Source organism: Salvelinus sp. IW2-2015, linkage group LG20 (genome assembly GCF_002910315.2).
Source record: "Salvelinus sp. IW2-2015 linkage group LG20, ASM291031v2, whole genome shotgun sequence".
In the NCBI taxonomy this organism is placed as follows: domain Eukaryota; kingdom Metazoa; phylum Chordata; class Actinopteri; order Salmoniformes; family Salmonidae; genus Salvelinus; species Salvelinus sp. IW2-2015.
Window position 1 is genome coordinate 57192239 of NC_036860.1, and position 16834 is coordinate 57209072.

Below are 16834 nucleotides of genomic sequence, written 5' to 3' on the forward strand. Positions count from 1 at the left end.
GTTGCTCTGTCCCCCAGCCCTACTGCTGTATCAGTGTTTTGTAGTGAAGATGGAGAGTCTGCGTTGTTGCTCTGTCCCCAGCCCTACTGCTGTATCAGTGTTTGTAGTGAAGATGGAGAGTCTGCGTTGTTGCTCTGTCCCCCAGCCCTACTGCTGTATCAGTGTTTGTAGTGAAGATGGAGAGTCTGCGTTGTTGCTCTGTCCCAGCCCTACTGCTGTATCAGTGTTTGTAGTGAAGATGGAGAGTCTGCGTTGTTCTCTCTGTCCCCAGCCCTACTGCTGTATCAGTGTTTGTAGTGAAGATGGAAGTCTGCTGTTGCTCTGTCCCCAGCCCTACTGCTGTATCAGTGTTGTAGTGAAGATGGAGAGTCTGCGTTGTTGCTCTGTCCCCCAGCCCTACTGCTGTACAGTGTTTGTAGTGAAGATGGAGAGTCTGTGTTGTTGCTCTGTCCCCAGCCTACTGCTGTATCAGTGTTTGTAGTGAAGATGGAGAGTCTGTGTGGTTGCTCGTTCCCAGCCCTACTGCTGTATCGGTGTTTGTAGTGAAGATGGAGATGCGTTGTTGCTCTGTCCCAGCCCTACTGCTGTATCAGTTTTTGTAGTGAGATGGAGAGTCTGCGTTGTTGCTCTGTCCCCAGCCCTACTGCTGTATCAGTGTTTGTAGTGAAGATGGAGTCTGTGTTGTTGCTTTGCCCGCAGCCCTACTGCTGTATCAGTGTTTGTAGTGAAGATGGAGAGTTTGTGTGGTTGCTCTGTCCCCAGCCCTACTGCTGTATCAGTGTTTTGTAGTGAAGATGGAGTCTGTGTGGTTGCTCTGTCCCCAGCCCTACTGCTGTATCAGTGTTTGTAGTGAAGATGGAGAGTCTGCGTGGTTGCTCTGTCCCCCAGCCCTACTGCTGTATCAGTGTTTGTAGTGAAGATGGAGAGTCTGTGTTGTTGCTTTGCCCCCAGCCCTACTGGCTGTTATATTCTGCCACGCTCTGACATTTACAAACCCACCGTAGCTAGCTTAGCCAAGGAAAGGAGAGGGAAAGGAGAGGCCAAATCCCAGTGGGATCAGCGGAAGGTTGCTGCTTGAAGGAAACATACCCTGAAAGTACATAGAATTGTCATGATAATCTTGTAAACAACATCCAATCACATAGTTGACCTCCACAGGCTGCAAATGTTGCCATTTCATGTATTTTAAGAGCTATGTCTGTCCAAAAGGGACACTTAAATACTGTACTACTAGACTCCTAAACCATCTCATTGGTGTACTAACAGTAGCCCCTGCTGGTAAGAGGGAGAACTTTTTACATACAAGGAGGTTACAGAACAGAAAATCATACATAGCATATGTCAGTCCAGTGAGCTGATTAATATTACACACAGTACTATTCATATGCAATTAATTATTAAATGATAAATGGGGAATTAATTCATATTGACAGCAAGACAGAATAGGGAAAGGGACATGTGAAATACACAGGAGGCTGGTGGGAGGAGCTATAGGAGGATGGGCTCATTGTAATGGCTGAAATGGAATAAATGGAACAGAGTCAAACATGTGGTTTCCATATGTTTGATGTATTTGATACTGTATAATTTATTCTATATCGTTGCCATTACAATGAGCACATCCTCTTATAGCTCCTCCCACCAGCCTATTCTGGTGGAATCCTGTTCGTTGAGGATTAATCATACTTCTACTCTCCACTAGATATCTTCATCACACTGACTTCCTGCTGAAAGCTGACATCGAACTGATGAGGCCAAATTACCAATCTGCCTCACTTCCACTCTAATACACAGCCTAAAATTCACAATGCAGAGTTACAGTGCAAATGCAATATAAGTTATCATTCGACATGTATTTCCCCAGTAATACTCTCATTACTTTACCTGCATTTTCTTCTTGACACTTAAACAGGTTTAATCAGAGAGGGGATGGGGGCTGAAAGATGACCCACTGATCATAAAAGGCATAATACATCCCTGTACACCTGAGAATCTCAGAACCTCCCTGATATCACACTGATTTGGCTAAAATTATTCTATATCTATGGTACCCACATACGTCAATGTCCCCAAAATAGTGTTTTTGACCAGCTCCCTGTCTGAGACAACATAGAAAATGCATTTATTTGGCAGTGAGTGGCACAATATGTCGTATATTCCCCTTACATTTCTCTTGACAATATTATTGACTGTGTTGCCCCTGTCCAGAGGGTTCCTCCTCTATACGGGTTACCAAGCAGACTACTTTCAAGTCACCCTAGAGTAAACACAATGGTTGCTATGCCAACTCGGAGCAGGATCCACAGGGCAAACACTCGAGACGCCAGGAGAAAAGTAGTTAACAATGGAGCCTGAACTGGAGTTGGTTGGGTTGGTGTGGAGGGGGGGGGTTGACTAGATGGGATACAGCTTTTGGCAGATTTGACTTTTCGTAGCAGGTTAGCAGAACTTACGCAGCAGGTTAGGAGAATTAGGTTAAGGTTAGGAAAAGGGTTAAGGTTGGAGAAATGCTAAAAAAAAAAAAAAAATTATGTTTATTTGACAAACCTGGAACTGAAAATGGTTCTACCTGGAACCAAAAAGGGGACAGCCAAAGAACACTTTTGGAGCCCTCTTTTCTACGAGTGTAGACTGGGAACATTTCTAGACGGAGAAATTAAGGTCCTTATAATTATAGCTAAATAAACAGGCTTAAAAAATAGTACGTTATTTTATTTTTATTTAACTAGGCAAGTCAGTTAAGAACAAATTCTTATTTTCAATGACGGCCTACCCAGGCCAAACCCAGACGACACTGGGTCAATTGTGCGCCACGCTATGGAACTCCCAATCACGGCCGGATGTGATTCAGCCTGGATTCGAACCAGGGACTATCTGGGTACACAGGCAGATCTGTCTTTCTTTCATTCATTCTTTCTCTCTCTCTATCACACAAACACACACACACACAGAAAGATACAGCGAGAGAGAGAGATAGACAGACAGAGAGAGATGCCACTTGTCTTTTTCATAAAACATATTCATCTGACCAGCTCTGACCTGTGAATGAACTCCCAAGAATATGAAATGTAGGCTAGGCCACATCAATCAATCATATGATGTGGCCTAATATTCACCAAATTGTCCACAATGTCAATAATTTGCCCAGTTGTAAAATACTACCAACGGCTTTTCGATTTGCATATAGCAGAGTTACAGAACGTCCTCTTGAATATGGAATCATATCTCTCACACACAAGGGCAAAACGGTAACCGATACACGTCCCTGCTGGAGATGATGACTAAAACGAATAGCCTACGTAGACTACAAACAAGAGGAGAGCGCGTGCCACTAACTTCCTCACAATTTCTCAAACTCTCAGAGAACATAGAGGGGTATAATATATCTAAACAACAGTGTGGTGATATCTAGAAATTATTGTATAACCTAGATACATTATTTTCGCTCTGGATAAGAGCGTCTGCTAAATGACTTAAATGTAAATGTAAATGTTATCGAAGTCATCGTCACCTTGCCGTTTCCAGTTTTCATCTTGTCAATCTACTGCGCGCGAATTCACAGACGATAGTTTAAGTGAATACTTTTCAGGTGAGTAAAAATGTCAGTGGCTGTATTCCCTATTCAATTGTTTCGCATTGTCATTTACTTTAGTTGACTTTACTGTAAACGTTAAATCTGCGTAAGGTATTAATACTACAAACGTATAAAATAATTTTTCTTAGAAATGACTCTGCTAATAAATGCTAATCTACCAAATTACACACTTTGCAAATTACACATCTTCTGTAACGAAGTAACGTTAGCCAACAGTAATTTGAAACTGCAATTGGTTTTGTATAAAGTTGTTTTTAATTAAATAACATGTACGATTTTATTGACCATAGCCTATCATGTGTGTTGGACAGAAAGTGCATTAGTGAATTCATTAGGCCTATATCACCTCTTGAATACACTTATCTTGCAACATCCTGTATTATTATCCTTGTTCATAAACAGTTTGGTACTAATCACCATATGTGAACTTAGAATTTATATAATTGTATTACATTGTAGACATGCTTGAAAATGGATGCAATATTTTGATTTTGTAGGTGCGAGAATAGAGTAGACTATATGTGACAGACTAGACTGGCTTGATTCAGTCTTATGTAGCAACATTTGAAATTGTGTTTTTTACATTAGATAAAAGTAGAGACTCAGTTAGAAAATGGTATATCAAACACTACAGTTAAGGAACAATGGGGAAAGTAATTCTGCTTTGAAAGTTGATAAACTTGTAACCTCACTTTTGAGAAAATGGACCTGGATTGTTTTGGTAAACCTACTGGAGAGCTCTTTCTTGTCTACACCCATTCAGCATGATTCACACCCTCTTAAGCCTTAGCCCCACCCATCTCTTTAAGGATTCACATGAGGCCATGTACTAAACAACCAAAGATTTAAAGACTAAAGGCTGGTTAATACTACGTCTATCGACAGTTGATGCAGTGTCATCATGAACATTCCATTGTCGTCCGACATCAAACGTGTTGTTATCGTTATGAAAAAGTATAAACACAAAAACTACAGACTGGTGGTCCAAAATAGCATAGCTAGTGTATTTCAGCACCAATAAACCCACTAATTTAAAATATATATTTAGTATATGTTAATCTAGCAAACCAGGCAACTAAAAGCAGCTTTCTAAACAATGTTTTGGTTCATTTCTAGCTTGTTAGCCAGCTAGCTTGTTCAAATAATGGCCATATCATATAGCTGACAACGTCTTCACTTTAGCTCATTTGTCTTCATTATTACAGGAAATAAACTCACAACAAGATCATTATTTACAAGTTAATAGCGAGCCAATTACAGAAAATAGCTTACCGTTGTGAGTGTGACGAAATAAAAGCAGAGCATTCTACCAGAGAATTTTAGAACTTGGACACTGTCTCGTTGACGTTATATCCTAATTAGATTTTGGTGCAGGTCATATTCTTCACATTACCGTCTCTGGTAAACACATACTATATCAAATAAAATCTAAGTTATTTGTCACATGCACAGGATACAAAAGGTGTAATGAAATGGTTACTTGCATAGTGGAGTCTTTTGTTTAGACATGTAGCTAGCTAGCTAAACAATTAACCATAATCCCAACTCATAGCATTATTACCCTGCATGAATCTGCGGGTAGCTAACCAAACAGGTTCAATATTAGCTAGCTAGCTAACATTAGGCAATAATTAGCAATGCAAATGGATCTGAGATATGTGTAACGTTCGTTCTCCTCCTCGTCTGAGGAGGAGCATGGAACAGACCAAAACGCAGCTTGTGTGGAATACATGATGAATTTATTTAAACAAGACGAACACGAAGCACACTTGATAAATTACAAAATAACAAAAAACGACGTAGACCGACCTGGACATGAGAACTTACATAACACGAAGAACGCACGAACAGACTAAACAAACAAAACAGTCCCGTGTGGTACATACACAGACACGGAAGACAATCACCCACAAACAAACAGTGAGAACAGCCTACCTTAATATGGTTCTCAATCAGAGGAAACGTCAAACACCTGCCCCTGATTGAGAACCATATAAGGCTAATTAACCATGAACCTAAACAAGAAACAAATAACATAGACTGCCCACCCCAACTCACGCCCTGACCATACTAAACAAATAAAAAAACAACGGAAAACAGGTCAGGAACGTGACAATATGAATAATATTACTATACAGATCATACATGTAAGATTAGCTAGCGAGCCAGCCAGCTAACGTTAGCTAGCTAGCTAACAGTACGTTTTAACTTGAACTGAAAATGACTTTCTGACTAAATCAGAAACTTATAATATCTGAAAATGTAGCTAGCTAGACTATCTTACATGGATGGACACTTCTCCCTTTGTCACGGATGCCATGGTTGCCCTTAGTTTTAAGATGTAATCCGGAGACACAACAGCCTTCTGTTTGTTCTCTTTTCGACTCCCTGCACATATTTGCAATCAAACGCCAGAATTTTCTCCATCTCCTTACGTATCATCCTCTGCTTCCACCAGGCATTCCACTGATTTCAAAACTCAGTCCTCCAGAAAGTGGAGAACAACACGTTCGCAGTTATTACCTACACATATTGAGCAGCCCTTTGTTATAGACAGAAGCGAGCTACATGGCAGACCAATCCAAACTCATCTCTCGGCAAGTCCAGCCCATTCAATTGTCTCAGCCGATCATGGCTAGCGGGAAGGTTCCTCTCTTTTTTCGTGGCTAAACAAACTAGGCTCGTAATTTAACAATGTTATTCATATTTACAGATGGCATACAAGTTTGTTATTAAGGCACATGAAAGTTCACATGTTCCAGAAAGCATTTCTGACAAAAAACACACTTAGATTTTTTTTTTAAGTTTACGTTCAAATGCCTCTCCTATGAAGTAGTGATGCGCGATATATGCCTATTTTCCTGAAACGAGTCGCATATGGCAACACTAGGCTACCTGGGGCGGCAGGTAGCCTAGTGGTTAGAGTGTTGGACTAGTGACTGAAAGGTTGCAAGATCAAATCCCCAAGCTGACAAGGTAAAAATATGCCGTTCTGCCCCTGTCCAGTACCCCTCAGCTCCAGGACAAACGTTGGGAGTTCTGTCCTGCTTCCTGCCCTGAGCCTCCGCAAGCAGGTGTTGACCAATGGGAAACAGCCAAATATTTTAGGTGTCTTACATATGTCGGGGCAAAAAGTTCCCACCCTTCAACTCCCACCCACCAGCCTTGCAGCCACCAATGTCTTACATATGTCGGGGCGCTTGGCGTCTGACTGCTCTGACAGTGGTGGCAAAGGTAATTTCTTGCAAGCCTTGTAATAAACAACGTTAAATACAGAGTAATACATTGACACATGGGTAAACAGCCAATGATGATGTCCTGATCTTCTATGTAAGATAACTGTTATGGACTTGAGCAGCCTCAGATTTTGTCCCATTAGTAGGATATAGTGTGACCTTAATGACCTTAGAGCAGTGGTCATCACTCAGCATGTTAAATGCTGATACACTTGTAAATGAGGATGTCACTCCAAATAAGTTTGAAGTGTCCTATTGAAGTAACCACTTCTGGTTTCCTACCATAAACTATTATTTAAAACTTAGATATTTTGGATATGCTCTGACAGGACCTGTGTTGAGGAACTCTTCTTCCTCTCAACTGAAAGATCGCAGTGTGCACATGTCCTAGAACAGAAGACAGGCTCACAGTGATATGTTGTAAGCAGAGTTGTTCAATCAGCCCCTCTCTTCTCGCCTCTCTTCAAAGTAGCACTGATTTACTGTACATTGACTTCTTCATACTTCACTTTACCTCGTCCGCCCACCCTAACCTCCACTCCACCCCAGACCTCCTTTTTCCCTGGCCTGTTTATTGATAATTAACTAAGCAGAAAGCTTGTCCCCAAATGACCCAAGGAGGAAAAAGAGGAAGAAAATAAATCTCATCTGTAATGAACAGAGCAGAAAGTGTTTCTGTTCAGGTTTGTTAGGGGGAATTTCAGGATTCATAAGCTTCCCCTTACAGAAAAACCACATGATTAAACATGTGTTTTTGGAATAATTCACGTGTGTTCACATTTTATTGTGTAGTTTCATGTTATCACGTTGCATTACATGTTCAAATCTTGATCACATTAACTTCACATAAGAGCACATGTGATCACAGGAAAACATGTTTCTGGAACAATTTCCATGTGATCACGTGAAATTCATGTGGTTTTTCCGTAAGGGTCTACTGAACACGACAAAAACCATTAGGTTTGTGTTTGATTTCTGTTGAAGATGTCTGTCTCACGGGTCCCTGGTGTGCAAACACAGGTTGCTGTGTTAATATGGTGAAGTGAACTGTGATGGAGATGAACAGACCCTGAACCATGGATTCATTGCATCTCAATCAAAGTCAGATACTGCCGGTAAAAACTAGAAATGTATGTCAGATACATTTTATCTATTTTATTGAACCTTTATTTAACTAGGCAAGTCAGTTAAGAACAAATTCTTATTTACAATGACGACCTACGAAAAGGCAAAAGGCCTCCTGCGGGGACAGGGTGTCACGCCCTGGCCATAGTTTGCGTTGTATGTTTCTATGTTTTGTTTGGTCAGGGTGTGATAGGAGTGGGCATTCTATGTTGTATGTCTAGTTTGTCTGTTTCTATGTGTTTGTTCTGATATGGTTCTCAATCAGAGAACAATGTTTTTCATTGTCTCTGATTGGGAGCCATATTTAGGTAGCCTGTTTTGTCATTGTGGGTTGTGGGTGATTGTTCCTGTTCCTGTGTTTTTGTATTTTTCACCGTTCAGGACTGTTTCGTTTCGTTCTCGTGTTTTGTTGTTTTTGTTAGATTATTCGTGTTCATTAAAATGGATAATCATCACGCTGCATTTTGGTCCTCCTCTCTTTCTCCTAAAGACGAACGTTACACAGGGGCTTGAATTAAAAATATATTTTTTAATTATACATATAGGACAAAACACACATCACGACAAGAGAGACAACACAACCCCACATAAAGAGAGACCTAAGATACAGTATGATGACAATGGTTGGATGCAAATGACAATGCCACAACCACATTGTAGAAGACTGCAGTAGTTGAAGCGCTCACTACAAATACACACAGTGAGAGTTCTCCACAACCTTCTTTCTATTATATAGACAATATATTATATTGTCTTGTCTATAATTTACTTAGAAAAGCTTAATTCTATCATTAATTAACTTACAAAAGTGGTTATTTTTAATCTTGTTTCAAGCTGTGTTAAACAATGTTGATTGAAAGACTTTAGCACAAGCAACAACACTGCAATGTTGAGGCTGGAGTGCTCAGATATAGGCTTCTGATTCAATATGATTTTTGTAATACAGAGTTTTTTCTGGATAAAAAGGGGGCTTAGGTGGTGAGCGTTGTAGGAGGCGTGTTTCATGACTTCCGGATCCTCTCCTTGTTCGGGCGGCGGTCGACGTCGCCGGTCTTCTAGCCATCGCCGATCCACCTTTCATTTTCCATTTGTTTTGTCTTGTCTTCCTGCACACCTTGTTTACATCTCCTACTAATTACATGTGTATTTAACCCTCTGTTTCCTCCTGTCTGTGTGGGGTATTGTTTATTGTCAAGGTTGGCACGCTTCCGGCTGGTTTGCGCCAGGTTTTGTTTTATTACCCGTGCTTTGTGGCAGCCGGTACTTTGTACTTGGGTTTTGTACTTTTGCTGCCTCATCTTGTTTCCTTGGGCATTTTGTGTTGTGACGCGTTGCGTTCTGTATTATGGTTGCCTAAGTAAAGTGCTTTGTCCATTCATCTCTGCTCTCCTGCGCCTGACTTCCATGCACCAGCTACAGCCACCGTTGACAGCGTGGCAATGGGCGTGGCCGGCACGGCTGAATTTTATAGGAAACTTCCTGCAATTCTATACATTTCAACATGGAGCTGAGATAAATAAAAAAATAAAAAGTTTTGAAGCTAATTTCCTGCAATTCTAGACATTTTGCCATGGAGCTTCGAGAAAATTTTGCAATTCTATGCATTTTGCCGTGGATAATAATTCTGTGTTCGTTTCCTCAAACATAATAACAAAATCAATACTGCTAAATTCATTGTTTTTTTAATTTTCAATTCCCGCTGACTGTCTAGCGTTTATTTTGGTGATTGTTAATTCTCAAAGATTATAAAAAATACTTTACATCTGGTTTTAGTCGTTAAAGTTTACACTGAAAGCGTTTTTCCAACCCATAAAATGTAATCTTTTTTTTCACTGTTATGATTTGTAAAGTATATGGTCTAATTTCCTATGTCCCTGTATAATATGACCTTGGTGGTGAACCCTCAACCCTCTAATGGTGAACTTGTCTCTACCAGGTTACTTTGTCTCAGGACCAAGTATGCAAGTGTTGGGCCAGCAGGCTGGTGCTAACCTCTGGGTCACCTGTAGTCCCATGGTGGTCCAGAGCCTGTGTCCAGTGTCTCCTGTCACGAGTCAGGCCTACACCTCTGGGCCTCTGGTACCACACCACCAACCCCCACAAGGCCTGGTGGTACCTTACACAGATGCCAGGTGAGTCAACCTCTGCACCACTCTAGGTGAGGGAGTATACCGCCAAACTCTTGTCATTACACTGATTTCTGTACTCTAAACAAAGTCAACATACAGTACTATATTAAACAGTTTTGTTACTCATTTGTGAGATTTCCCTTGTACTTCTATCCTTTCTTCAGGTCCTTGCTCTCCAGAGAGTCCCTGGCATCCACCACCCTGAGCCTAGCAGAGACCCAGTCAGTTCTGAGTGGCAGACAGGAGTGGCCCTATGGCTACCGGGTCCTTCCTCCACTCTGCCCACAACAGGGTTCCACCCAGGCCAGCAAGGGGGGTGAGCTGCTCAGCCTGCCCCCTGGCACTGCCATGTCCGGGGGCACCAGCATCTCCAACTCTGCCTCCCTGCCCTCCTACCTGTTTGGGGGAGATGCCAACAGCCCCCGGCAGTACTCAGCCCACTCCAAAAAGAAGGCCCTCTCCATCTCACCTCTGTCAGACAGCCATGGCCTTGACTTCAACTCCATCATCCGTACCTCGCCCACCTCGCTGGTGGCTTACATCAATGGCTCCCGGAGCTCTCCGACCTCCCACCACACCCTTTCACCCCTCCAGCCTGAGGTCTATGGCCACTTCCTGGGGGTGAGAGGGAGCTGTATCCCCTATCCTCAGACTTCAGGCCTCCTCAGCCTACCAGGCTCCACGCTCGCTCTGACCCCACTGAGTGACCCCAAACCTGGATTGGAGTGTGGCCGCATGCAGAGGCTGGAGCAGGGCGGGGCGCTGGAGAGCCAGATGGCTAACATGGTGGTGGAGCAGCAGTGTCTCCCAGAGGAGGGAGGGACACCACAGAGGGCTGCCAGTAACACTAATGACCTGGTGCCATCTCTACACTTTCAGCTAGAGTTGGCCACCATCATCAGATCAGATAGTCCTCCGCAGGGCCCCCCACCTCCTTACCACTCTCACTACCAGCACCGCCAACTCCAAAGACCTCCTAGCCACATCCAGGGTCAGGCCCAGTCCCAGGGCCCTGTCTCTCAGCCCCCCCCAGCTCCCCCTGGGCATGGGACCAGCCTCGTGCCCCATCCCCTGTCCCTCTTCCCCATGCAGGAGGAAGAGGAGGGGGAGCTGGAGGACTACAGTGGGGGGCACTGCTGCCGCTGGGTGGACTGCAGTGCTGTGTATGACCAAAAGAAGGAGCTGGTTAGGCACATAGAGAAGCGCCATGTGGACCAGCGGAAGGGCGAAGACTTCACCTGCTTCTGGGCGGTGTGTCCACGCAGGTTCAAGCCGTTCAATGCCCGCTACAAACTCCTCATCCACATGAGAGTCCACTCTGGAGAGAAACCCAACAAGTGCACGGTACATAGCAAATCAATCTCTGGTGAAGACCTCAAAACTGTCTTTAACATGCAAGTGTGTATCTGTTTAGTCATCCACTTCAGAATCCATTGGCTTTACCTGAACCCAATTTCACCTCAGCTTTACATACCATCCCCCTTATGCACAATGGTTAACATCCTTTTTTCCATAAGTGTGTTACAGGAGGTTAGTGAGTGCAGCAGTTCCCTTCCCGACTGTCTCTCCTGTCTACTGTGAGTCAACCAGCCAGGGAAATAGACATCTTGAAGTACGCATGTTGTACCTCTTTAATGCCTTTGTGTGCTCTGATGTATGTTTGAAGGCTAAAGGTTGGGGTCAGAAATATGGTCTTTCTCCTTTTAACTGTTGCCATGGGCTAATTAGCCAGCTCTGTGAAAATTGACATGAGAGTTAACTCAATTATGTAGTTATTAAATCAGCACAAAGACAGTGCAGTGCTTAAGATCTGGCAGGGCACCAGTCAGTAAGCCTCCTGCTCTCTCTCTCTCCCCGTCTGCCGCCCACCCCCCCCCCCCCCCCCCCCCTCTCTCTCCCTTCTTGCTCTACCAAGCCTGTCAGTAGCCAATAAGACTTATTAGTGCCAAGTCAGGTACAGACTTGGCTGGGGTTCTGTGAAGCTGATGCCCCCTGGCCCGGTTCTGATCGGTCTGGTTATATGGCCAAGCAGAGAGACAGTTGAATGGAGTTAATCTGAAAGCCATGTATCCTTGGACCTGGTTCTGATGAGAGGATTGGCTGGATCCCCCGAGATAGGTGATCCCAGGCCTAGTGCTGCTGCTGGTGGTTCTCTTAGATGTGCTGCTAAAGAAGGCCACGTTTTGGTTCTCTTCACTAGTCTCTTTTGATGTTTGTTTTCTGTCTGTTGACAGATGAGTTGTACTGCACTGTATATTAGAGGTGGGTGATATGGACTAAAATCCATATTTTGCCCTAAATTACCTGACTTGATGCGATAATGATATAACAATACATTTACAACATAAAATGTATTATCCTTTAAACTACTACGACTAGTTTTATGGTTGTTGCCATCAATTCTCCTAGTACAATCACCCATATTAGCAAACTTATTTCAAACGTATTTACATTTCTCTAGTACAGGCTACTTATTGCATTGAACGATATCAGCAAAATGCCTGCGATAAGTGATTGGTTTCGTCTGTGTCGTTAATTTTCAGTTAATCGTCCTAGTTCTACTGTGTTGTGAATGCAGTTCAAGGTATACTTCAGGAGCCATACCGGCAAAACATCTATGCACATTAGTTGCAGTAATGAGCTTGGGCTCTGTTTTAGGATCATCGAGCTGGATGAGTAGAGTTAACTAGGTTTCCAAGGAGAGAACATCACACTCATACTCAAGATCACAGTCTGAACGATTGTAGAGATACCCCACACTCTCAATCCCACTGGGAACATACTTGAGGTTCAGATAAGGAATAGACCAATCATTCTCATTCCTTGTCTTGTTTCGCCGCTTCTTGGTTAGTCAATTATTAACTGGATGCATACCTGTGGTCGACCTTTCGCTCCAAAACACTCACATATTAGTGCTAACCAGTCCCGTTGCTATGGAGGCTGCAGCTGTAGTCGGATGGGTCTGTGTACCGTGTAATCTGACCCCCTACCCAAAAACAGAATAGACATTGGGTGTGTCAGAAATGGCGCCTTATTCCCTATTTAGTGAATAGAGTGCCATTTTGTACGTACAGATGTAGGATCTTCATTTGACCCGTATTGTCGCAACAAAATAATCCTGCAGCAACAGGATTTGAACATTTAGTCCATAATGTTGCTTGATCAGTGGTTAGGCTAGCCAAAATTAGACTACATGAAAAGTGGAATACTGTTTCTATAACTGTGTGTTATTACGGGTAGAATCTTACATTTATCACCCTGTTGCTGGTGAACTTTCAATGTATTTGAGGTTTAAAAAAGCTTACGAAAAATGTATCAACCCCTACAAAAATGTCCATTAACTATAATCCACATAATAATTCACATTTCCTGTTGCTTCAGGATTATTGTCCTACTGTAGCAAACTGGCTCAAATTAAGATCATACATCTGTATCCATTGTACACCATCCCATCATCCCAGGTATGACTCAGCAGCATAAGATAAAAAAGTCCTACTGAAAAGAAGTTGAACATGGTCAGTCCATTATTGACAGAAACAATCAGAAAACCCAGACTTACTGAACAAAAACAGTCTAAGCAATCAAAGTCAGGATCCTGACAGGATCCAGACTTAGACAACAGAGCCTCTCACAGAGAGAGAGAACCAGGTCTTATATGCCATTGCAGGCAATTGTTCAAGATTTACGCTCTGGCTTATTGTGAGGAATGATTGACAGGAATAGGGTTGCAAAATTCCGGGAACTTTCAATAAATTCCCTGGTTTTCCTGAAATCCAAGTTGGAGGAGTCTCTGAATCAGGAATGAATAAGCAGGTCTTTCTTACGCACTTCTCTGTAGTTGGTATTCAGACTTACCTTATGTAGGTGCGTAACGGGCTTTGCAGGTATGGTAATTCAACCGCTGAAAACCCTCCCACTTGCTGGCCAATAGATTTTCTTGTGGAGTTTTCATTCAATAGGGTTTTCAGTATATTTATCTAAAGCCACCCCTTTAAATTTGGTTTACCTTTGATTAGAATTTTCTCAACAGACTCACTGAAAGATAGCCATCTAAAAATACAGATATTCATCTTTTCAGTACCATTTGGTAGATTTAAACCAACTTTGATCTGGTATATTATTTAGGTTTAGAAATGTATTCATAAATGATTAAAAAACAGGTTTAGAGAGCCTTTACGCACCAAATATAATATTGGTGAATCAAAAATACAGTGGTTTGATTTATCCTGAAAGTTTCCATATTCAATTGTTCAGTCCCTGAAATATTGGAAAGTGAGAAAAGTGTACAATAGGGGTTGAACAGTAGTCCTATAAATCTACCCCAATTCTTGTATTATTTTTAACTTAACAACATGAATTGGGGTATTTAGAATATTATATAGGTAGAGAACATTGTAAGGAACAAGTCTGTGTCAATAACTCAGTTTTGGCAAAAATGCAGATTAACCCTTCCAACTGGGCACAGATATCAATTCAACGTCTATTCCACGTTGGTTTAATGTAATTTCATCGAAATTATGTGGAAACAATATTGATTCAACTAGTGTGTTCCCAGTGGGTTATCATTCCAAGCTCTCGATATGTTGACTGCTGTATAACTTGACTTACCCTGGAGTTACCCGTTTTGATTGATTGGGCCTCAAAGTATGTCACTTACGGTTTACCAAAAAAAGGCCTTCATTCATATGCCATTTCCCTTTCATACTGTAAAAAATCTGATTGTACATTTTCTTAGTGTTGGGTGTTCTATTCTGCACCAGGTTCAAATGAGTAATAGGTTCACTTGTGTAATCACAGTGTGCATTTAAGCATATTAGTTGTTAAGTTGAAAGAAGACATTCAGACTGAAACCCCAGTAGTTCCGTGTTAATTCACTTAGTTCCTTACAATGGACAGCTTGAAATTCTAGTCCTGCCCACATCACCACAGAATGCAGGCCTGGTGAGATTTCTGGTTTGCCAAGATTTTTAGCGGCATCTCTACAACCGCAAGGAGGGAAATAACCTGGCACCAAAAAAACGTTTCAGACTTCAAAGTATTTTAACAACACAGCTTCTTCTCAAGTTTCTGTAACTGTTTTTAGCTCTTGTTTTAAAGTAACTGTGAAGTGTTTCCGGAGTTCTATGAAATATGACCTAAAATTAATTACAATGTGAGTGAAATAGTTTTTCTTCCCAAAAATTGCAATTGAGTGTAAAAAAATAAGATTTTCTGTGTTTGAATGGTGTGGGTGTATCCCAACAACAGAATGGTGTGGGTGTAGACCATTCAGTAAAAATATTTACATGGGTAGACCACTGATTGGCCATCTCAGCCAATGAGCCATCATGACATTGTGTTCTATGTGGAAATAGAAAGGATTTTTTAAATGGTCTGTTTGAGATACACATTTGAGGTTGGGTTTTTTGAGTGTTTTTTCTCCAATTCATGCTTTGGCCACAAATACGAGTGTAGGATGAGTCAACATTATTTGGTTATGAGTTAACAGATTATTAACTTTTAAAAGTGAGATTTTCACTGGACAGTTACTTTTAAGACCTAAAAATATCATGCATTAACCTTTTACATTTAAAGAAGATGATAGCAGACAAGAGGATCATTTGACTGAGAATGAGGAGAGGATATGTGAGAGTGAAGTGAGACATGACAGTCTGAAGTGGATAAGAATGGGAGTTGAGCTGTAGATAAGAGTAAGAAAAACGCCATGTGAAGATGTGAGATGTGAGAGAGAACAGCGAGAAGAAGTAAGTGAGGAGAAGAGAGAGAGTTGAGATGTGATGCTAGTTCTTAGTTCTTTTCCCATCCCCAGGTTGAATGACTATTTATCCTGCTCATTCTCCGTGGCCTGTGTTTTTCTTATGCTAGCCGGTCTGAATGGTCCGATGCTGATCCCTTTTTCTACACTGTTGTTTTGAGTGTCTGGTCATGGGGTACTTTCCTAGGATGCCACTGTATTAGACAACATTTGGACAGAATATCCTGCTGTGTGTGAAGAAGACTTGTGTAAGACTAAGACTGGTGGCTTTCTCCACTTTCAGTAATACACAACGGCTGTTAGGTCATGTCCCCAGACATGCAGGGCATGGTAAACACCCACAAGGAGAGAGATCGTCATCGTTGCATGGGAGACTCCATCTGTAAGCATTAAAATGCTTTTGAAAATACCCCCAAATTCACACATTTACTATGATACAGTCATGCAGATTCAATTTTCTATCCCTAATAGACGGTTGAGCACTAATAGAATTTTCAGGCATATCCGCATCCCTCGATTCCTCTTGAGTTACTTAAGGCTTATAAAATATATCCTTTACTCCATTCCTTTGACATTAAGAACATATGGTTCCCATCAGAAGGAGTCATAATGGCTTTACTGGAATTGAGTTTTGGCATAATGACAGTACTCAGCTGGTGGTTGTGGTTTTGCTCTGCAGGGTGTATGTTCGTGCCTGCTGTTTTCCAACTTCGAGAGAGAACATTTGCGAGTGTTGTGTCTCTGGAATAGGTATGTGTTTTGCCTGTACTGTACATTAGATATGTGAATTTCATCAAGATACTGTCCTGCAAGAAGATACCAGCAATGTTGATTCAGATAGAGTTCAGAAGAGAAATAGAGTTTGAAGTTAGTGCTATGTTATTACATTAATTAAAGGAATGGGAAATATGTCCCATACGAATGCGATGAGTCAAATATTAAAGGAACTGTATTTAGTCAGTTTAGACTGAGGGAGAGGTATAGCTATGCAAGG

General features: G+C 41.8%; 1 protein-coding gene across 1 annotated transcript in view; it reads left to right on the forward strand.

Annotated features, from left to right (window-relative positions):
* Window positions 1-3283: 3283 nt before the first annotated feature.
* Window positions 3284-16834, forward strand: part of LOC111981850 (zinc finger protein GLIS3-like) — a 33041-nt gene continuing 19490 nt past the window's right edge. The window contains exons 1-3 of the mRNA XM_024013320.2: window positions 3284-3589; window positions 9893-10088; window positions 10250-11429. Of these exons, the coding sequence (XP_023869088.1) occupies window positions 3490-3589; window positions 9893-10088; window positions 10250-11429 (1476 nt within the window). The 5' untranslated portion in view covers window positions 3284-3489. The remainder of the gene's footprint in view (window positions 3590-9892; window positions 10089-10249; window positions 11430-16834) is intronic.